Source organism: Crocodylus siamensis, chromosome 3, assembly GCF_052110815.1.
Source record: "Crocodylus siamensis isolate JL-2025a chromosome 3, ASM5211081v1, whole genome shotgun sequence".
In the NCBI taxonomy this organism is placed as follows: Eukaryota; Metazoa; Chordata; order Crocodylia; family Crocodylidae; genus Crocodylus; species Crocodylus siamensis.
The window spans coordinates 110,990,589-111,013,827 of record NC_143397.1 but is presented as its reverse complement, the minus strand read 5'-3'; the positions used below and the strand labels follow the sequence as shown (position 1 = coordinate 111,013,827).

The 23,239-nt window shown below is 45.5% G+C and overlaps 1 protein-coding gene across 1 annotated transcript; it reads right to left on the bottom strand.

The window, feature by feature from the left end:
• On the bottom strand, nt 1–17,369 carry LOC149868663 (purpurin). Its single transcript, XM_090037264.1, has 5 exons — nt 17,253–17,369; nt 7,278–7,414; nt 4,747–4,859; nt 1,741–1,953; nt 1–767 (listed from the first exon to the last, which is right to left on the bottom strand). The coding sequence occupies exons 1-5, from the start codon at nt 17,367–17,369 to the stop codon at nt 757–759; spliced, it is 591 nt and encodes a 196-aa protein (XP_089893390.1). The 3' UTR covers nt 1–756.
• Nucleotides 17,370–23,239: the final 5,870 nt, after the last annotated feature.

Sequence of the window (23,239 nt, the reverse complement as noted above, 5' to 3'; positions counted from 1 at the left end):
GTCCCAAATCAATCCACATGCAGTGTTAATGCACTTTAATGCCTGCACTTGTAGATGTCTGCTTATTCCCACTTACTGCACAGTAATTTACTATGCAGTAAATTTAAGCCAGCATAAATGCATGTGTAGAAATGCCCCGTGAGACTAGAATCCAAAGTTCATTCAACTCCACCCTGATACTTCCTTGTGAGTGAGATGAGTAATTAGTGGGTATTCAGTCGTTTCAGTGGCCACTGCACTTTGACCAGGCTGGTCAGGGAGATGAAGTATTTATAATACTTGACAATAGTTTATACACAGCTAATAAACGTACCTATTCTGCATTTAAGTTGTTTTGACCTGAACAGGTCCTGGATCCAAAACCTAATTTTTTCCTTCTGTTATTCAGCATAAAGTAGTGGGATCACAGTAGAGCTCTAACCATTCCACAAAGGTTCATTACTTAGGAATTAGGATATAAACTTAGTTAAGTGAGACATGCTGTACTTAAAAAATATAATATTGACAAATATTACACTAGTTATTCCCTTGAAAATTCAGATACCCAGTGTGGTATTGCACAGAAGTTACCACAAATAAAATAAAATAAAAAACAACCAAAAACCCAGAAAACCAAACAAACAACAACAAAACATTTCAACAGTGTTTTCCAGGAAAAGCACTAGTCCAAGCTATGATTCTGGGTTTTTTTCCCGATAGATGGCAACTTCAAGACCAAGAGATCCGGCTTTCATTCTTAGAATCAAACTGTAGTCTTTAGCAGGCCCCTGCAAAATAATTATAAAAAGAAAACTTTAACTCTTTTTTTAATTCCAGACATGTGAATTTGCCGAGTCAGTGTTTTTCTTTTACCTCTTTGGGGTAATAGCCTTTAGCAGCCAGTTAACCTAGGTAGCGCAGCTCCTCAAATAGTAGCAGTCTGTGCTGAAGAGTCAGGACTCAGATCATGCTCATGATTTACTTTGTAGAATATATTACATACATTTGTCCTTGAAATAGCCAGGGAATGGCACACTAAGGTTGCTTTAAAAGAATTGTATTAACACTGCTAAGATTTTGGTTGAAAGTTAGGACAGTCCAGATTTACCATTATACATGCAACCTAGATTCTGCCTCTTGCCAGGTGTTGATTTTTATATTGAATACTCTTTTCAGAGGACGTCAGCAACAGTGTGTAGGACTGATTGAAGGAGAAGTGTGAAGACTGTGGGGCAACCTGACATCTAACCTTCGCTAAATGTCATGTACTTTATTTTTCGGTCACACTCTTACTTAAAAATGCAAAGAAAAGAGTATTAATTCAGTTGCCCTCACTTTATTTACAATAAATGCAGCCCTCTTATTCTTAGCTGGCTGCCAACATAGTCCCTAATTTGGAAAAGTACATCTGACCTCTATATGGTACCAGGTCCGTCTGGTTACTGTCTTAGGGCTTGTCTATACTACTATAGCAGGAAATCCCGGGAAGGATTAGCCTGAGCCTGTTCCACTCGCTCAGGTCTGCTACAAACATCAGACCCTGAAGTCCACCAGTAACACTGCTCTGGTCATGTCTCCAGTTGTACTTTCAGGCCCACTGGAGTCTGTGAGCTCAAGCATAAGTCATGTAGACAAGCTCAGAGCAACCTCACAGATTAACTTCAAAGTCTAAGCATGTCAGTATGTTTGGGTGTGCAAAGCAAACTGATCCTTGTGCCCCTGGGAAACACTTCTCCCACAGTAGACAAGCCCTTATAGTACCTGACTGCAGCACAGGCTTGAACTGTCCAGACATGCAGATCTCTTCCTGTTTCTGACGTACAATACGCTGAATGGCTGGTGAGAAACCACGAGGATTGCGTGAGAAGATAATGGAGTACCCATCATCACACGTTCCATCCTCTTTCCGTGTACGACAGGCATATGTAACAGCATAGTTAACATAATCGGTGTCAATCACCCAGTAGTCATCTCCTGAAATATAAGGACAGTTTGTTAGTTCTGGTCTCCACATTCTTACACTGAGCAAAGATCTCTTCTTACAGACAAAGGTTTTACCCCCCCCACAAAATTTCTAGAGTGAGAGCAGCTTCCCAGAGGAGGGAAAGTTCTCTGTCTCTTAAAGACCTGACCTTAAGACTATATATCTTTCAACAAGCACAGCTACATGTTCACTTTAATCCACAGTAAACTATTTTACTGTGCATTAAAGCCGCACATAAAAAAATGGTGACATTACACTAATGTGCAATAAATAGTCTACTGCACATTAAGCAGCATTAAAAAAGCATGCAAATGTGCTACTGCACATTAGTGCAGCCTAATAAGCATTAATTTAGTACCTCACAAGATGTGCCCAATAAGATATGCTTTAGTCCACTCACGAGGTGAGCTCAGTGCATTTCTCCCTGTGTTTCTTGTGATGCTTTGGCTATGCCAAAGACCAGACTGTGGCGTGCACAGTAGGGGGCACTACTATGCAGGGCCACCTGCCCCACTGTTCCAGGCTCAAAAAACCTTGCTTTGGGAGTCTCCCATGGGGTGCCTACAGCCAGCTGTCCCGCTTCCTGGAGAACACCAGCAAACCTGGGGTAACACGGCCACCAGCCAGGCACTGGCCTCTGTTAGGGCTCTGTGCAGCCAGGGTGCACAGACCCTGCAAGCCTTGGGGGTGCTTTACCCACAGGCATGAATGCCTTTTGCCTCCTGAGGCTGGGGGGGCATGGTTACCCCCCGCAGGCAGTGGCGGTGGTGTTGGTGGTGAGCAGGGACTGCCCATAGGTGACCGTGGTGACATCAGCGGTGAGGGCAGGCCAAGTGGGGCCCGCCCATAGGCAGCTGTGGCAGTGGCAGTGGTGGTGGGGGGAGCTCTGAGTAGTGATCAGCGACTGCCTGCAGATGCCGCCAGCAGTAGCAGTGGCGGGGGGAGGTGGCGAGCAGTGACTGCTCACAGACGCTACTGGCAGCAGCAACCAATCTTGGGGGGCAGGACCAATCTCAGAGTGTGCATGTGTACCTGCATGCATCCCCTACGCGTTGCCAATGCCTCACAGGTAATATTTCTGGGTGCCTATTTCAGCTTGAAGCATCCCAAGATAACCTCAAGTAGGACTGAGGAAACATAAACAGATGAGCTCTGCTGGCCACGCTGGGAGCAAAAAAGCTCGCCTCTCACCCCTCCACAATACCACAGTAAGGCATACTGTAACCCAATACCATTTTTGATCGAGGTGGAGGGGGAGAACAAGGAAGTCAGAGGATGCTTTAAGTAAATGTAATCAGGCAACCCCTGCTTAGTGCTTTAATGGGTTCCTGAAAAACTGAGCATTAAGCAAAATGAGTGTTAAGTGAAACTGAAAATATTTGATGACACAAGATGGCAACTGCAATTGTTTTTAATGACCCAAGATGGTGGCCATGAGCATTGTTACGAAACCTGCTGAGCGCTAAGTGAAATCAGGTATCAATTTCAAATGAGTGTTATAGTGAAATAGCGTTAAGTGAAACAGCGTTAAGTGGGCGTTGCCTGTACAGTCTTGGGCAAAAGAATCCTTTTAAAACTCATCTGCCTATACATAAATCCTAACACCTGGCTAGTTTCCAGATTTCTACTTAAAGGAGTTCATCCACACAGCAGCCTGGAGGCACTTTGCCTGTGGCTTTTCAAAATGCCCACTGGAGGAAGAGAGCATTCCCCCTCCCCTCTGGAATTTATCCAGCCTGGTCACCTGGTTGACCAGCCTGAACCAAATAGAAAGCAAGAGAGAGGGAGAGAGGGGTCCAGCTGAAATGACCCATGGGAGGGACAGAGAGAGGGGGATTTCTTCACGCAGACTAAATCCCATCTGGCCTTCAATGACAAACTTCTACAATGGCACGTATCTGGGAAAATACTACATGTAGACTAACAGCTTCGTTAAAGTTGCATACTTTTTATGTATATAGATGTTATATGATGTTATGACTGTTTTTCAAGCAGTGTTCTTTAATCAGGTACATACTAATAAATTACTATTTCACTAGAAATGTATTTCTTTAGTCCTTACTAAGGGGAACATGCTGCCCATTCTCCATAGCTACAGAGGCCACTGGCTACAAAATAAATATGGAAAGGACATGAATAGGATTAGGAGGTGCATATACTCTGTGCAGCAAAATAATTCAGCGAATCTGGGCGGCAGCACGGAGGGCAGCTCAGTTAGAACCAGTCGTGTCCACCCACATGGTCTAGGCTAGCAGCTGGTTTGACGATTTGGGTTTAAGTGCCAGATCCCATCACTTGGGTCAAGTAAGCAGGCTCTGCAAACGCTGACATGAGAAGTTACCCCCCCAGAGTTGAGAAAGGACTGCTTCCCCAAGTTCACATAAGGCAAGTACTGCATTCATTTCCATCCATCTTGTGCTGTCACCTGCCTCTAAAACACAATTTCTAAAAACAAAGGACTCACAATAGCTAGGTCCCTAGGAAAATTTCTGACTTTTGTCCTAATCAAAAGACTTGTTTGGAGCAGGCTTCCATGGTCCACTTGTTAGGGGGAAGCCTTGAAAGCAGTGTTTTGCAGTATCTTCCAAAGATCAGAATCTGGAGCTCCCTCCTCTCCTTAATTTTGCTCCAAGCCTCAGCCCCTCAGTGAGACCACTTTGTTCCCAGCTCTGGAGCTCTCAGTTCTGAGTGGTCATGAACTAGAGGAGCAAAACTGGCTTGGCACTTTATCCAATGAAATCCATGGGCCTGAATAGCCACAAGCTACAAACCAGCCCACTCACCTCCGCTGGACAGGTAGCTAGCCAGACCTTGGTAAGTCATATACATCTTGCCTGGTGTGGCAGGGTCTGGCACAGTGTACTGAGCAGCCATGTCAGCACATATCACCCAGAAGCTGAAACAAGAGTCAAGATGCTGAGGGTGAGAATCTGCAGTTTGTTTCAATGCACACGTCAACAGCAGCCGTAAGCCAGCTCAGAGCATGTCATGCCTGTACACTCTGGACTATACATTAATCATGACCACATGGGGCAAGACCACCATGCTGCTATAAAATAACTGTTTGTTATCAAGTAAAAGCCACATTGTGCAGCCTGTACAGGGTTACAACAGAGCAAGCTGATGTGCAGTAAGTCTCCACCTCCTTTTACTGCATGGTAACTAGTTCATTTGCCCATATAATTAGCCTTATAAATTCTGTCTGACACATCTTCCTCAATTAGTGCTTATAATTCATATATCTTTTTTTAAAAAATTGTTTTCTTCTGTTATGCACTTTAAATACTGTTAATGTATTTGGACATCGGTTCCCAGATGTTAGAATGTTCCATTGGCTGACAGTGTTCTCCGGATTATCCATCCTTTTCAGGTTTACAGACTGACCTTGTAACTTGTCTTTTACCCTTACTGCACATTGAAAAGATGTATCCAAGGCAGCAGCCTGAGATTTTCTAGGTATTCTTGAGAAGCCACCCAAAACTCATAAATAAGTCAGTTAATTTATTTCTTCACACATGCGTTATATAACATGCCTGTTGAACTTCACCTGGCTTTGACTCTACTCTCCTAGGATGCGTCTGTCTTAACAATCCTTAGATTTGTGTTTGCCAGGTGTACCACAAATACCAAAAAGCAGTGAAACCCCTGTTGAACTTTTGGAGGTCTCTTTCTTTACTGAGAAAAGGCTGATTCATGCCTTATAGATTAACTAAATATATCCTTTCACAGCATCTGATGAAGTGAAAGACAAAAAAGTTCAGGCTGGAAGATTCACTTGCTATATTTACTCCAATCCCAGATGACCCTGAATTTAAGACAACTCCGTCAACTATTAGATTCTATACATGGAAAATTGATAAATTTATTATAATTTTCCATTTCTAGAATCTAATTATTGGAGGACTGTCTTTAATTCACTCCCCCATCCTGCACTGCTGCAGGGGAGCAGGCAGTGGTGGGGCAGGTGGTACTGGGAGGTAAAGCAGCTTGCCCCTGACTTCTGCCTTCCCCCGGTTACCTCTGCCCCTTGCCTGACCTTCCCCCAACCTCTACTCCTCCACCTCTCTCCTCCTTCCAGCCTCTGCTCCCCACTTCCTTCCCCCCGCACACTTCCCCTTCTTTTGTGCTAGCAGGCTCTATCCCTATTCTACCTAGGGTGCTGTGTGAGCTGCACAACACTGCTATGGGGCTGGGCTGGGGCTGGGCTTGTGCTCAGCACCCCAGGCTATAACATGAACAAAGCCTGCTGGCATAGGCACAGAGCAAAGATAAAGGATGGGAGGGAGAGGGGCAGGTGGGGGAACAGAAACTGCATGGGGAGGGGGTGGAAATGGGGAAAGAGGCTGCATGGGGGAAATGGCAAGGTGCAGAAGTGGCAGGGTGGAAGTGGGAGGAAAGAAACAGGCAGTAGCTGTTGCTATGGCCCATGCCTTGGGTAGGGGCTGAAGATGAGGGGGTTTTCTTCCATGTTAAATGGGAAAAAATACTTTGTCTTAGACTCAGGTAAATACAGTATTGGCTCATTCAACCAAAACTGTCAAGGAAATGTAACTTGTTAGAAGTACTATTTAAATGTTCACATTGGTTTATTTTCTTTACCATGTTTCTCTGCATAGAAGTTAAGTCTCAGGCTCAGTTCCTGAGATCTTATTTTGCATAACTAAGTATAACACTGTCAACCCCCTGCAAAAAATAAATCGTTGTTAATAACTCAGTTAATTTTGTTATCTAGTTTCAAACTCAGTATCTAGCACCTGTTCCTATTCACTTATTACCATTTAATGACATCCTAAGCTCCATGCCTCTGAACAAAGATTATCAATTACATGATCAATTTGTGATAGGCTCCAACAGGGTCCAGGCTGAGCACGAACTCCATAAGTGTTAAGTCAGGACCCTCAGGGACAGATTCTATTCTGGCTATTAGGGCACATAAGTGGATATAGTGAATTCTATTTCACCTTGTTCAAGGCTCTTAATGCAAGAGATAGGTGGGTCCTCCTCACTGCTTTTTTGTGACTCAGTATTAAAGGTCAAATGATAGTGTGTTACAAAAGGAGACATTAATAGATTTTCAGAATTTGAACAGGGAATTTTCACTTAGGTACCCAAGTTCATCCACATGCCCAATAGGTAGAATAGCATTTTAGCTTAGTATCTCAAATCTCCTGCTTCTAATGCATTAACTTTATGACACATACCTTCTTGAAGGAAGCAAGTGTATTACGCACATGCCTAGATTAGACAGCTGGAAATGGTATGCACAAAACACAGTCTATCAGCAGCTGAAGTAAAAGGTGAGTTACACACTTACCCAAAGAGTTTCACTCTCCCTTTGGAAGCTGCAGTCATTGTGCCATCTTCTTCAATAGTGTAGTCAGCAGAGATATTGTCCTGCAGGAAGAGACCTTCTGGGTCCTTCTTAGCTAAGGCATACCATCTCCCTGCATACTGAAATGAAAGGATATTAGTGTTTGGAGTCATTATCATTGCATGCAGGAACACAACCTTTGACAGGAGCCTAGTGCAAATGGAAACAGCATCACCACCTGGCATTAGACTCTCTAGAGCTAGGTGATGGGCAGAAAGTTGGAATTTTGGTAACTGTGTGCTGTGCAAATTCTGCCTGTAAGATCTTCTGTTAGGGGCTCAGATTAATGGTCCTTGTGTACGTGTTTCAGTTTGTATCTTCTCTCCCCTGTGATGAGTACTGGAGTAGTAACCTTCCAGTGTTAATATTGCAGGTATCTGCAGCTCAGGCAGCAATTTCACAAGTTTTGCCACACTGCCATGCTCATCTATAAACCAGAAGGCCCATTGTTATAACTCACAGTACACTATCTTCCCATGCAGTCCGTGGCCTCTCCAGATATGATGTAGAGAAATGAATAAATACAGAGCAAACTGCATGGGTGTTTTTAGGACAAATGGTTATTCCTATCTCTTTTTACCATTTCAGAGTGGTACCTGATATTGCCAACAGGGACTGAATTTGAGTTTTTGCTGGAGGTCATTGACCTCTGTGGTATAAGGTTGTGAAACAAAGCAGAAAAGATGGACCCTACCCATTAGAAACAGAGGAAAAAGTTTGGCATCAATAATAGGATAAGGACAGTTGGGGTGGGGACATATAAGCTAAGAAAAAGAATACTGAAGACCTAGAACCCTACTAGTGGGGAAGAAAGAGGATCCAAGAAAACTGCTCCAGTACTGGAAGGGGCCCACAATTAACTGTAGTCTGGGAGAAGAACCTCACAGGGTTAAACACAAGCAGAAAGCTGTCTGCCTGCACTTTAACATCGGGTATCCCCATGTTCATACTAAAGAGAAGTGGGACTTGGGGATACGATTTGTTGTTATTTTAAATAAACTTATGGTTTTCAGTTAGAAAAAAAGCTCATATAACCTAGGACAGGGATTGTCAACCAGGGGTACACGTACCCCTGTGGGTACTTGAGAGGGCCCCAGGGGGTATGCAGCAGAGGCACGGAGAAGCAGGGAGGGGGAGGGGACTTCCAGTTTTGCCACCAGTGCTTCCAGTTTTACTGCTGGCACTTCTGGTTTTGCTGCTGCACAGGGGGCCCCCTCCCCACCCCCACTTGTTGACCAGCTGCTGGGGGACCCTCCCCCAACCTACTCATTGACCAGCTGAGGGACTCCCTGCTTCTCGACCGGCTGCCGAGGGTACACCAACCAAAAAAGATTGAAAACCTCTGACCTAGGAAGTTGCTTGCATGTTCAGGACTGAAATGCAGTAGTGTAACTTATAGTAAGGGTAGTAAAGAAGGGCAAAGGTATCACTCCATAGGCAGCTCCTTGCCATAAGTGGCCACAGTGTGTTTCAGGTAGAGGTGGTTTACCCATGTCAGAAAAGTCAGGTTGCCAATCTGACAAGTAGTATGTGTAACCACCATATTGGAATCCAAGATGGCTGCTGTGAATTCATGTTTTGGTCAACATTTCAGGCCCTGGTAGTGTTAGAGAATTAATTCCAATGATAAAACTAGCATTATATGAACAGAGGAGATCAATTGTAAGATTTCCATAGCGGCTGCTGTGAATTTACAGTTTTGTTCATTATTAGATACTCAAAAGGTTTGCAAAATTGGTACTTCACCTCTGTTCTGTTTCAAATTACCTCAACATGAAAACCTCTGATGGAGACTGTCTACAAGAGACTTGCCCTTTTTGCCCTTTAGCAAATGTTACAATGGAGCCAGTAGCATCACTGAGTCCAGCAAAGAGTGCGTGGTACAACTGGGAATCTACAAAATGCATCATATGTCTCTAAGTAGGTTTGCAGTCAATGATTTGCCAAAGTACACCTGCTGGCATTGCATGAATAAACAAGGTGCTCATTCAGTGTAGGACGGTTGCTGAATTCAACACTTATTATGGCAGTATTCTTGACAGATTATCATGTTGTGTTGACCCTGCACTGAAGCGTTGCAAAAAGCCTCATTTGGCACCGTTCTTGCTACAGTTCTTTTACACACAAAGGACATATTGCAAGACTTAAGATAGTCATTCAAGGCAGAATATGAAAGGGAAACCCTACCAACAACCCTGCTAACAAGGGGTCCCAGTGTGTTCTTCACTTGATGTTGTTGGTAGGGTTTCCCTTTCATATTCTACCTTGGGTGACTTTCCTAATTATTTGGTGCCTGAAGACCACATAGGTATTTTGGTCAGCTGTTGCAGGCCAGGTTAGCACCCGCCCCCTCCCAATACCCATGCAACAACTCACCAAAACTCCCTATGTGGTGGGATGGGGCCCCAGGCAGAGGTGTTCAGGAGTGGGATTGGAGGCAAGGCTGGGATCACAAGGCAGGGGCATGGGGTGGTGACAGTGTGGGGCTGGGGCCAAGTCAGAGCCACAATATGCTGCCCACATGCCCCTGTGATAGGCTCAGGTTCCATGGTCGGGAGGTGGGGAGGGGCAGGGAGAAGATCATAGCTCGGTCCCCACCTGGCCCCATGCTGTCACTGCCCAATGATCTTGGCCCCAGCCCTGGATGCAACTCCCCACCCACCCATGCATCCTGCCTACATGGATCCCAGGTGCTTTATCTGGGGCTGGAGCCAAGATCTTGGGGCAGTGACAGTGCAGGGCCAGGACAGAGCTGGAAGCCACCACTGGGCCTCACTGGGGAGCCACAGTACCCATGAAGAGGAGAGGAGGGCTGTAAGCCCCATGGAGATGGCTCAGGAGGCTAAGGAGGAGAGGCAGGGGCAAGGGACAGCCATGTGTCACTGCCAAGTCCACTAAGTGGGGGGAACTTAGCCTCTTTCCCCCTCTCCTCATCTGTCCTCTCCCTCAGCTCACAGGCAGGGGACACAGAGTGTGAACCCAGCAATGACTCTACACCCCACCATGCACTTGAAGTGGCCAGGACTGGGCTGGGGCCGGGGCAGGGAGGTGGTGCTGGGGCACCCCCATCCTGTGCCAGTCTGCAGCTTGCCCCAGGATGCCTGAATGGTGGCAGCAGCTCCCAGCCCCATCAGCTCACTGTGGGGTATAGTGGCATGGAGCAGAGAGGCACTGGGGCAGTGGCAGCCCTGGTGAGGGTGCTGCGTCCAACCCTGGATGTAGCTCCGTCTGACCATGCATGGTCTCCACGGAGACCAGCCTCTGGCCCTGGATGCAGTTCCTCACCTGGCCACATGCAGTCTCCATGGAGACTGGCCCTGGACCCAGCCCTAGATGCAGCACCCTCACCGGGGCTCCTACCACTGCCACTGCCCCTGTACCACTCTACTCCATGCTGCTACATCCCACACCAAGCCAGCAGGTCTTGGGGCTGCTGCTGCTGCTGCTGCATGGGCATCCTGGGGCAAGCTGCAGGCTGGCATGAGTTGGGGGTGCCCCAGCACCACCCAGTGGGGCAAAATCACTCCATGGGCCAGATGTGCACTAGGACATCAAGCAGATCATCTACTCCAGCAGTTCACTGAAGGACGTGCATATTTTGCCAGAAGCATTCTAATAAGAAGATACTGGGGTCAAGTGCTGTTTGAATCAGCCAGTGCAATACACAAGCTGACAGAGAAGAATGAAGTGTTGCGCTGCCAAATTGGCATCAAAGCTCTAATAGCTGCTGAGGCATGTTACCATCCTGAATGCAGGTGGGAAGAACAGTGGAAGCAACAAGTCTCTCATTCCCATTTGCATGTGGAGATAGCTCAAGAAGTGAGAGCACGGCATATAAAGTGATGGGTGAACGAGATGCCAGTGATGAACTAGAAGACAACTAATCTCCCACCTGTAAACATTTAAATCAACCAGGCAATAGAGCATGTTAACAAAGTTTGCAATATTACTGGAGGCATAGTAAACGTAACATGCAATGAATCAGTTAGACAACTTCGGGAGCTGAACTTCAATAAAAGAAGTTCCCTAACTGAGATGGTAAATCAAGTATTTGGGAACAATACAACAACAATCATAATGAAAGACAAAGGACATGACTGAAATGAGATTACAACAATGTCAAGTTGGTACAAGAGCAGTTTGAAAGTTTCCTCTTGCTTAAGGTTTCCAACAACGAGCTGTTATGTATTTCTATGGGAGACGCTGTGTTGGAAGATATTGCATTAAACCGTAGCAGGGCACTGAGTTGTGCCTCCTCCTTTAAGGGCACAAGCAGCCTGTGAGGCCACTTGTGGGTGACAGGGGGAGCTACTGTGGGATTCACGTGATGGGAAGAGGCCTCAGGATGGAGCCTAAGCCCAGAGTCCCCACCAGTCAGTTAGTCTCCCCCCAGCCAGAGGTTCCCAACCCCTGAGCCCTGTGGTGGCCAGCTATTCAGACAGCCAGTAATTCAGGAGTCCTCTGATTGAGCATGGGGCCCAGTAAGGGGTCCAGCAGTTTAGGAAAGGCTGAGACCCATATCAGAGGGTCCATGCTAACTAGAGGCCAGACTAGAGTGTCTGAGAGCCTGGAGGAGGGGCTTTGCTCAGGACCAGGAGTCCAAGAGCCCAGAAGAGGAGTTGCATGTGGGACCAGACGTCCACAAGCGTACAGGGAGATTACATAGGGGACCAGGGGTCTGAGGGCCCAAGGAGGTCACGTGTACAAATAGTTAGCACTGAAGAGAGAACACAAGGCTTGGGGCATGGTATAGGGAAGGAAATGGAGCCATGCATTGAGCCCTTAAGGTTATGGGTGCCCTGGGGCAGGGGCGCATAAATATGCACGTTGCCTTTGCAGCTACAGGGGCTCTGCAGGGGCACAGGCCAGCTGAGAGAAGCTATTGAGATTAAGGGAGAATCAAGGCAGTTGAGGGTCCAGGAGGGACCCAAGGGTACTGCAAATAGACTAAGGCTTACTCTAAGTCCAGTGAGCAGCCTCCTTTATTTAACCTCTAGTAAGAACAAGATGTGGCGGGCGAGCAATTAAGGGAGGGCTGTAATAGAGACTGAGCCAAGCAGGGGTCATATGGTCACCAGGGGGCTTCACGGCCACGCCTGGGGCACGAACCTGCCACAAAGACATTCTGAATGCACATGACAAAGGAAGAGAAATTGTGAACTTCATTATCCAGATGCTACTGAGAGCTTCTATGCAAACATAACCAAATTGACACTGAAAGCCTTCAAGGATGTAAAGTCAAGTATGCGACAGTGCAGCAAAATGAAACAGATGCAGAATACAAAGGAGAGCCAGCAGAGGATACTGGCAGTGGTTGCCGCAGGTAGGAGGTTCGATGTGCATGCTCTCCTACAGCACAAACTGTCTGCATACCTTCTGTCATTTTTAAACCTGACAAATCGCTCCATGAGGCCTACAAAACAGCTTTGTCACGGATCTTGATTAGAGATAAAGCACTAACTGTTCTACCAGATACTACTCCTGAGAAATCAGCTGTTATTATTGATGGCATGGCTCCTGTACAGAAAATAGGAAAGCCAAAAAACTGCATGAGCATTTGGAGATTAGGCTGACTCATTTGTGCAATAAGTTTTTTGCCAACTATTTCAACACATGTAATCAAGCTGAAGTTGTTTTTGATTGATATATATCACTATTGATTATAGCAGGCATAAGAATATCAAGGACTCAAAATACTAGGCCACTCCACAGACTCAAAAGGAGCAGATCTCTTCCACTACTGGCATCATGGAATAGTTTTACATCCTTGCCAGCAAGCAAAGAAAACCTAGTTAATTTTCTAAGTGAGGAGCTTGTTAAGGAATTATGCCAATGTTTCCAAAGTGAACAAGTGCTCATTATTGGTAGTTGCACTGATGGAAAAGCAGAGCACTCCAGCTTGTGTGACATTTCGCAACGGCAATCACACCAGGAAGAGGCGGATGCAAGAATTCTCTTACATGGCAAACATGCAGTTGGTCAAAAATACTCCTGTCTAGTATTCTTGTGCAATGACACAGATGTACTGGTCCTTCTTCTATGGCATAAACTTGCATCTAAGATTTGGATGAAGAGAAGCAACCCAATAAGACTCCAGTTCATTCCAGTAAGATTCATTCCAGTTCATGGTATGTGTCAGAATTGCCTGAGCCAGGCGATGCATCTCTAACTGGATTCTACAATTGCACTGGTTGTGATACCACCAGCCAGCTCAGTGGTCATGCTAAGAAAACTGCTTAGAAAGTGTTCATTCAACATCCACATCTATTGGCAGGTCTAGAAAGTAGTCCTGACGTTGATAAGTATTTGCACAGTTGTGTAAAAAAGATTGTTGTGTTGCTGTATCAGCCATCAACATCTTTGATCTTCCTGGATGTTAGCGTGAAAATTATTCCATCAAGGAAAAGCTCTGGATAGACTTCTGCCTACCTACAACTTCTTTGCGCACCGTGTATGTGCCAATTATCAAAGTCTTATTTGGTGAAATGAGCTTGTATCTGACCAGTGTGGTTGGCAAGCTGAAAATGACAGTTATGTTCTTATCATTAATCATGCTTGAACCATTATCAGCAGAATACCTTCAGATAACAAGTTGCAAGTGAAAGAAGGAATGCCAGGGATCAGCGTGCTTGTGCAAGCAGCTTAATGTGCCATGCACTCCCAGCTGTGAGTGCTATGAGACAGCATGTTGCAATGCATATAATAACTACAGGGATTCAGAAATGGATTCAGGTGATGAAGAGATTTGAAAAACTGCAGTACCCATTGTATTAATGTTATATATACCATTGTATTACTATTATATTACCATTGGATTAGACTATTACATTTTCCTATTGCCTTGAGCTGAATATATGTCTATGCTTTTCATAGATTTCATAGATTTCATAGACATCAGGGCTGGAAGGGACCTCGAGAGATCATTGAGTCCAGCCCCCTGCCCAAAGGGCAGGAAGTCAGCTGGGGTCATAGGATCCCAGCAAGATAAGCATCCAATTTACTCTTGAAGGTGTTCAATGTAGGTGCTTGAACCACCTCCGCTGGCAGACTGTTCCAGACCTTGGGGGCTCGGACAGTAAAGAAATTCTTCCTTATGTCCAGCCTGAAACGGTCTTGCAGTAGTTTGTGACCGTTTGACCTTGTCATCCCTTGGGGCGCTCTGGTGAACAAATGTTCCCCCAGATCCTGGTGGTCACCCCTGAGAAACTTATAGGTGGCCATCAGATCACCCCTGAGCCTGCGCTTTTCCAGGCTAAAGAGTCCCATGGCTCTCAGCCTGTCATCGTAAGATCTGTTTTCCTGATCTCTGATCATGCACGTGGCTCTCCTCTGGACTCTCTCAAGCTTCTCCACATCCTTTTTGAATTGTGGAGCCCAAAATTGGACGCAGTACTCCAGCTGCAGCCTCACCAAGGCCGAGTACAAGGGGAGAATGACATCCTGGGATTTGCTTGAGAAGCATCTATGGATTCATTGCCATTGAGTTATATATTACTAATATCTGACTTCTTCGCTGTCTAAAATTTTAAAAAATGTATTGTCTTATTCAGTATAACTTGAACAAGTTGGCTAGCTGGAGTTATAATGTTTTTAGTACTGTAGGCCTGCTAGGAAATTTGTAGTGATAGAATTTGTAAGGTTTTAGTATGAGAGTATCGTTTTATTAGTTTTAATTATATTGAGATGATACATACAAGCTAGTGTGTCAGCCATCTTGGAATCCAATATGACTACCATGGCAGAAATTTTATAATTGTTCTCCTTAGTTCATACAATGTTGGTTTTGTCACTGGAATTAATTTTCTGACCGTACTGGGAGCTGAAATATTGACCAGAATGTGAATTCACCGCAGCCATCTTGGATTCCACTACGGCGACTACATGCACTAGTTGGCAGATTGACAACATGACTTACCTGACACGGGTAGGCCACCTCTACCTGGAATACACTGTTGCAGCTTGCAGCAATGAGTTGCCTACTACAATAAAATCTAGAGATCTTATTGGTCTTTACTATTGGTCTCTACCCTACTATGGCGGGGAGGCGGTAAACTGGGCAACAGCTGTGGGTGCTGCTTCTGTGAAGGGGTGCAAAAATAGCCATGACTGCAGTAGTGGCTGATCACACTGCTGCAATTGCCACCCCAGCAGCCAATGCTGCTCTGGGTGTTGCACAGTGGCTGCACTGCAGAGCTGCCCAGCTATGAATTTGCTGAATTAGTGTTTGCAGCTTATGAAGACATGAAGTCTGACTATATCCCTGAGTTAACAAAAATGGGTTCCAGTTGTTTGCCTTTAGGTACTACTCATAGTATAGAGAGAGGTGACGTAGGGCCATTCTACCCCAGGAGGTAGGTATAGGGTATATTTCCAGTGCAGTCAAAACAGAGCAGTGCTCTTGAGCATTATGTGGGGTGTTAGATGCCTACACTGGCCCAGGCTCTATCTGTAATGGATGAAGAAAAAACAAACTTTGAAAAATGCCCTTCAGAGTAAGAGTAGGCAACCTGTTTAATCCTGCTTCAGGGAGACCAAGAGTCTTTCTTTCTGATTACTGACTAAAATTGAATGCTATACCCACTGGAGCAGAAGAGGAAGGCTGTATCAAATGGTGTGGTCTACAGTCCAAGATACTCTAGGGCCTTTATATCAGCTTCAGTGTGTGTATGGTCACAACACCACTGAGAGACAGGATAGTGTTATAATCCCTACTTTACAGCCTGGGAACTAAGCCATAAAGAGACCAAGGGTACATCTCCACTATATTTAGAGTTGAGGTTGCCCTCAGTCAACCCGAGCAACGGGAACCACCCCTGCTGGGGTACGTCATTTCTTTTGGCCCTAGAAATCAGGAATAGAGAACTGTGGGTTTGCTGCTGGCCAATTTCCTGTGCTCAAGGCCTGCAGAGCTGGGCATGCTGCAAGGAGGGGTAAGCAAAGAGATAAAATGGGGGAGGAATTTACCTCCTACCTAGAAGTTTAGCCAGAGCTCCATAGTATAGATAGTTGGCAAATATAGGTCATAGTGGTAGCTTTAAGTAGCAGGAAAATGCCCAAATCATACAGGACGTCTGTGGCAGAACAGCAGTCTGAACCTTCTCTTCTTCCCGGTTCCAGACAAACGCCCCAGGCACTTTCAAGCCCACATTTGAAACCTTTTATGTCACAAGTAACAGCTTCATACAGGTAACCATGTTCACTACCATGGCTCAGGCAGATGCTGCAGATTTCACATTAAGAGCTGACTCATGTGAATGGGGCTATGCTAAGTGAGTGCAGGCTGGAGGAACCTGAGAAAGGCTACTCCCCAGCTAGGAAGTGCAGGTTTTCTCATTCATGTTCCCTATCTAGACTAAAAGAACCCTACCCTTCCCATTGACTGTGCACTGATAGTTCACCTTCGGGGGAATGACTCGACCATGGGTTTAGAAACAAAGTTAAGTTGCAGAAGTCAGCCAGCCCAGAATATTATCCATGAAAACATGACAGAGTGCCTGTAAAACCAAGAGCATCACTTTTGGATGATGCACAATACAGCAGATAATATAAGGTCAAACTAGTAGTAGCAGTATCTAGATTTATGTCCTGCCCTACCGGAAAGGATCAGGGTGGTCTAATTGTCATGTGTGTTGAAATACTGGATTCAGAGTTGGGGGAGGGAGGGGACTGGTTTCCCACTGATATAATGGTAGTGGGGGGTTAATCCTATGAGTTAACAGCAACAAAAAAGGAGCGGTTCAACTACAGAAACAGTGCTTGAGAGTGTGTATTATAGTGATGTTATGTTTAATAATTAACCAGAACATACTGTATCGAGAAACCTTTTAGATAAGCGTAATACATATATATATAAAAAAAATCATTTAAATTGGATTACTTCTACAAGTTACTTCCTACAGATGAAGTAGTAATAATTACCCTCTTTCGGTCAAAGTTCTCTTTCACAGAGAAAGAATCCACTGCGCAAGAATGAGCTAAGCAATATTCAACAGCAGAGAGGAGCATGAGTAGGAAAATAAACTGTTTCTTTTTCATTCTGCAAGACAAAAGCAAACATGTTGAGTCTTATTCTGATTAATATAGACAATTAAAAATACATTATGAAAGGTCATGCATAATCCAGATACTACATATGAATTATACCAGACATGGGGTGAGCAAAGCCAACATTTTGTTTGAATTACAACAAATAAAATAATTTACATTTTCATGTGGTTATTGCCAGATCCAATTTGGGGTGAATGAGATAGGAGGACTGTATGTTTCGCTGGGGGGGGGTGGTAACCTTTTTTTGTGCAGGCAATTCCAGAAACAAACCTTCAACACTGGACAGATACACAGGAACTGCATGAGGCTGAAATTATTACATCTTTATAAAAGCAAAAGGTAGGGCAGGGTGGCACTTTAGATAGACTAACGAATAAGGTGTGAACCAGATTTCTCATGATCTATATAGCAATTTCCCATGAAGAAACTCAACCAGCCAGATAGTCAAGCTGTTTCTCATAGGAAAAAAATAGTAGACCTGTCCCAAAAATATCAGATCCATCACTGAAAACAGCAACGTCTTTGTGGCAGGAAGGTTTTCTGACATCTAGACAGGCATTCCTATCACAGATCCAAGTCCCCCCCTCACCCTCCTCCACTCCAAGAGTATGGCTCTCTGGAACCCAAAAGAGGGAGAGTTGCTGGCTCTCTGGAGCTGTCAGGGCACACTGCCCCCTTCCTGGTCCTGTCAATCAGCTGATCACTGGCACCAGGTAAGGGGGCTCTGTCAGGGCACGATGCTGGCCCCTGCCTGGTGTTCTGGCCATGGGCTGGGGCTCCTCGAACACACTCTTTCCCAGGGGTTGGCAATTATTTGGCCGTAGGGCCATTTAAGGAGTTTGGGTGAACTGTCACAGGCCAGGTCAGCACTGCCCCCTCGCAACAGCTCACCAAAACTCCCTAAGTGGTTCTCCAGCCCAAATAATTGCCTATCACTGCACAATGAGAACAAAGGTTTGGGGAACCTAACTTTTGTTCCCTGCTTCTCCCTTCATCCCCCTCCTGCCCCAAGTCCCTGGCATGCAACCAGGCTGGTGCCATGCTATATTCCCATGTTCTGACTTGGGTCATGTAAGTGCAGCTGGCACTGCTCCTGCCTGACCCAGCCACATGCTGGGGAATCAAGGCAGAGAGAAGTGAGGAAATACAGCATGGCACTGGCCCAGCTGGGTGCGGATGACCCGCAGCTCCCAACACCCTTCTCCCTGAACTTCCTCCCCTGTCCCTAAGTCCCCAGCACACAGCTGAGTCATGCAGGAGCCACACCAGCTGCACCGGCATGGCCTGAGCTGGCATGCAGGAACACAACATGGCACCAGCCGGGCTGCATGCTAGGGACTTGGGGTGCAGGAGGGAGATCAGGGAGAAGGGGACTGGGATCTGTGGGTTATCCAAACCTGGCCAGGCTGGTGCTGTGTTCCCGCCTTCTCTCTTCACCCCCTGCCCCGCCTGGAGTCCCCAGCACATGGCCGGGCTGGTGCTGTGCTGTGTTGCTGCATGCCGCTTTGGCCAAGTGGGTGAAGCTGGTACGGCTCCTGCCACAGGCCAGGAACTCAAGGTCGGGCAGGAGCCATGCCAACTGCTCTAGTTATGTCCATGTGGGAGAGCCCAAAGCGGTCCACAGGAACACAGCATGGCATCAATGCCCATGCCCCTATGTAATAGAGTACAAGTTGTGCTCTACCACTTCAGAGCAGTCTGCAGGTGGCTGCACTCCCAGTCAGGCACAACTGATTGTCCTGAGGCAGAGCCCAGGTCAGAAAGGGATGTGAAAGCAGTGTCCAGGCTCACTGCAAGTCCTGAGTTGCATTAAGGAGCTGGATTTGAGGCTCCAGGGGGTGGGGCCCTAAGCCTACGAGGGAGCTAGATGTGAGGCTCCTCAGCCAAGCGGATTAAGGGAATTGAGGCCCAGTGCTGGGCACGGGATGAGGCCCCCATGTGGGGGCGTGAGGGGACCAAGAGGGTCCTGTGAGGGGATCAAGAGGGTCTCATGCCAGGCAGGGTGCCCGAGGAGAAGGGATGGGCTGGGAGCCCGGAGTGGGAGTTATTAGGAGTCCCAGTGTGAGGTCACAGGGGTCAAGAGTCCCAAGGTGAGGCACTGGTGTGAGGACCTCAGTGGCAGGGCACAGGAGTACGGATCCCAGTGTGAGGCACTGGAGTAATATTGATGCCATCTGCGAGGCATGGGACATGGTATAGAGAAGGTCAGAGCTGTTTATAGGCCCTTGGCATCAGGGCAAGTAAATGGGCAGCCTCCTGCCTTGTTATCATCTTCTCATTCATATCATCAAAGGCGTGGCAGGTAAGGTAAGCAGGCAGTTAGCCCTGAGACAAATGAGTGGGCCAACAGTTGGACTGGCCCTGGAACACACACTTGTTACACCCTACCAGACCCTGGTCAAGCACAGCCTGGATAACCCACTGCTCCTGGCCCTCTTCCCCCTACATCTCCTCCCCACCAGCAGGGAGAACCTTACCTGAGCTTCGACTCGCCGGGTCAGGGTTGGAGTGGCTTGCAGACAGCCTCAGAAGCCTGACCAGGAGCTCAGCACCCCCTGCTTTAGAGCTTACACTGGGGGCTGGAGGGTGGGACAGGGCAGGCTGGCCAAGGAGGGGAGGGGAGTGGCTGCTGCTGCTGCTGCAGCTGGCTGCCATGGGGAAGGGAGAAGGGTGAGAGGCACCAGAAGCCAGGGTAACTGTGGGCCAGATAAAATTCTCCTTCAGTGGACCAGCTGTGGGTTGGGTAAAATCATTTGTCAGGACATATTTTGGCCAGCCCTGCTCTTTCCTGTGCTCTGATAGCCACAGAGAAAGGCTCTGCCCCTGTAGCCAGAATATCAGCAGGAGGCAATGTTCTAGCCACGGGGTCCCCAGGGCAGGTCCAGTTCCTGCAGGGTGGGGAGCAGTGAACAGAGCTGCCACCTGCCCAACTGGAGCTCTGGAAAAAGCACTGGGGTCGCCTGCCTACCTGAGGGACTGGCAGGCAGCCTGAGACTGGAAGTAGCCAGCAGTCTCTGGTCCCTATCAGCTATTGCCATGATAGCAACAGATGATCAGGCAAGACCATTGGTGAGCTTGTCCAACTCAGTGACAGGCTGTCTTGGGAGAAGGCCCTTTGTCACTCCCTAGCCAGACAGCATGCCTTTGTGGTAACTGTCTTGCTTTAGCCAGGCTGTGCTTGAGTGCCTGCCCATAACACTGTATTTTTTACAGTGCTACAAAGTTAGCACTAGAAAAATAATGTCTGCCTGAGCCCGAAGGTGATTCCCTGCCCTCCCTTCTGCCTGGCTTAAGGTTAACCCAGCTAACCATCTCTGTAATCTTGACAAAGGAAAACAAAAATTCTTATAAACTACCACCTCCACTATCACTATAATGAGTGTGTGTGTGTGTGTGTGTGTGTGTGTGTGTGTGTAACATCCAGTAACATTCAGTAATATTCAAGAATTCTGCTTTGATGCACTGGCTTTCTGATTGGTGATTTTTTGTCCTTTGTATAGGTCCAGAATGGAACCTATATTTCTAAATATCTACCCCTCTTTTGTCACTTTTCTAAAAATCTAACTTGATAGAACAATTTCTCCATCACCACCACATTGGAAGACAGGGCAGAACAGCACCTTAAAGACTAACTTGTTCTGGTGCCACCCAGACCTGCCTTCTGCCTGACTTCAGAGTAACATGGCTAACCACTTTCTATATTTGAGCAATACATAATCCAGCAGCTGAAAACAAGCAAGATGTCAGCTTTGCATTCTACACAAAATAAACTTCTTTTACTAGGGCATTCAGTAGACAAATCAATGGATCCAAAGCAAAATACTATCCACAACAGTAATTATTATTCTGGTTACTTCACCCCCACAATATTTGGACCTCTAGGCACAAACACCACATAAAAGAGTAGCCTCTTTCTCCACAGCCTCTCCAACATGACGCACCACCATTAGAAAAATGTGTTGGATCATGGCTGGAGATAGGTACCATCTGTGGAATATTTTATAAAAAGATTTTTCTTCTGTAAAGCACATTAAGTTTAATAACCCTTCCCCAAGGTTTCATTTGTCTAGTCTATCTATACCTTTCCTCTATTAAAATTGCGTACATCTTAGAGAATTACTTTTTTTCTTGAGTCTGTATGCATGTGTATTTAAGTTTTTTGCCTGCATTAAGAGGCAGTCATATATGAATGGTATAAAACAGAAGATATGCAATAGATTAAATAAAAAATTAAGTAAATAAAAACAAAACCTTGTTAATTGTATGTAGCAAGTATAAACAGATAGTGCTATACCTACAGCTACATGCTTTACATTTATGCTAGTTTTATTTCATATTATAAAAAGTACTGAATAAATACTTCTTTAAAAAACCTGGGCAATTTTAAATGCCCCAGTCAAATCCAGTTACCTTGTCTGAGCAACTATGACTGATTTGCCAAACATAGAATTTGCTTGCCACAATACTGCAATATAAGCCAGTTATATTTTATAAATATAAATTTTGATCAAACATAGAATAGACTTAACAATATTTTTCTGTTTTCATTGAATTTTTGTTTTGACAATAAAGTGTGCTTTAGTGAAGCTTCATTTGTTAGAGTTAAGTTGTTTTTAGGTATCTAGCAGCAACAAACAGCATGATCATTACCTTTATTGAGTCTTCATGACCTAATCATTTCCTAATTGCATATTATAAAGGCAAAACACATTTGACATTTTAATAGTTTCTCATACACATCACTTCCCAAATCTGAAGAATAATATTCAACTGGTGGATTGTTTGGTTGCCATTAAACTTTGTCACAAACTTGGCTGCCTGTTCCTGTGTGCATCCAGTTCATAGCAAAATCCAGCTCATCTGTATTCTTATGTGCTTTGGCAGAAAAGTGTGGAGGTACAATATTTTTCCAGGAAATTCAACCCTTAATATCCAACAAAACACCTAGCTAGGTTATTTAAACATTTTAAGTTTTACAGTATTGCCCACATTGAGCCTGAGCTACCTAAAAGATGGCCCTAAATACCCAAGCAACTACTCTTCTCCATCTTAAACCATACATGTGCTAATATCAGCAATTGTTACTTATACTTTTCTTATGTATTGTGCACTTCATGTGCAATAGGTTGAAAGGACTGAAAGGAAATACTGTTTGTTGAGATATTTACCTGATTTTTCTCTACTGAAAGGGACGTACCTGTTGGGATAGCTGGACCTCTTCTACTTTACTCTATCTTGGTCTTTACGTTGTGGTTAGTGGAAGAGTTTTTGTATGAACTACCTTCTAGCTGCCTTTAAATAATAAGTCTGCAAAGTCACTAATTGGTTATTTTCACTCATACGCCTGCACAAAACACTTAATCTTGGATAATCCATTATGTAAACACCAACAGTAATCCTCACACACATGCATCTGCCTTCTGTACTAATACATATAGAGCTTTTACATAATTGGGAAAAAAAAAAGCCCAGAGGGCACAGAAGTCTGCTGAAGCAATGAGAAATTACTTTTGCCGTATTCCACTCTTCTGGCCACTTTAGATGTATATTAAGCAAATGCAGAGTTAAATCAGAACCTCTTGCTTTAGACTTATATTAAGCATATGCATGTGACCAGACTTGCCCAATCACCTGGACAGAAGATATTCTTAGGTTCACAAAGCTGATGGATGTTTGCATTATCAGCTAAGACTCAAAACAGTGAGTCTAAAAATATGGACTTTGCCCCAGGATGTCTCTCCATGTCTGTGTTGGTTTTCCTGGATTTCCTGTCCACTGACATATATTGAAACTCACACTATTCCCTCACTGTCTGGCCAGACTCCAGACACTTCCAGTAGTACCAGTGCTATGTTTCT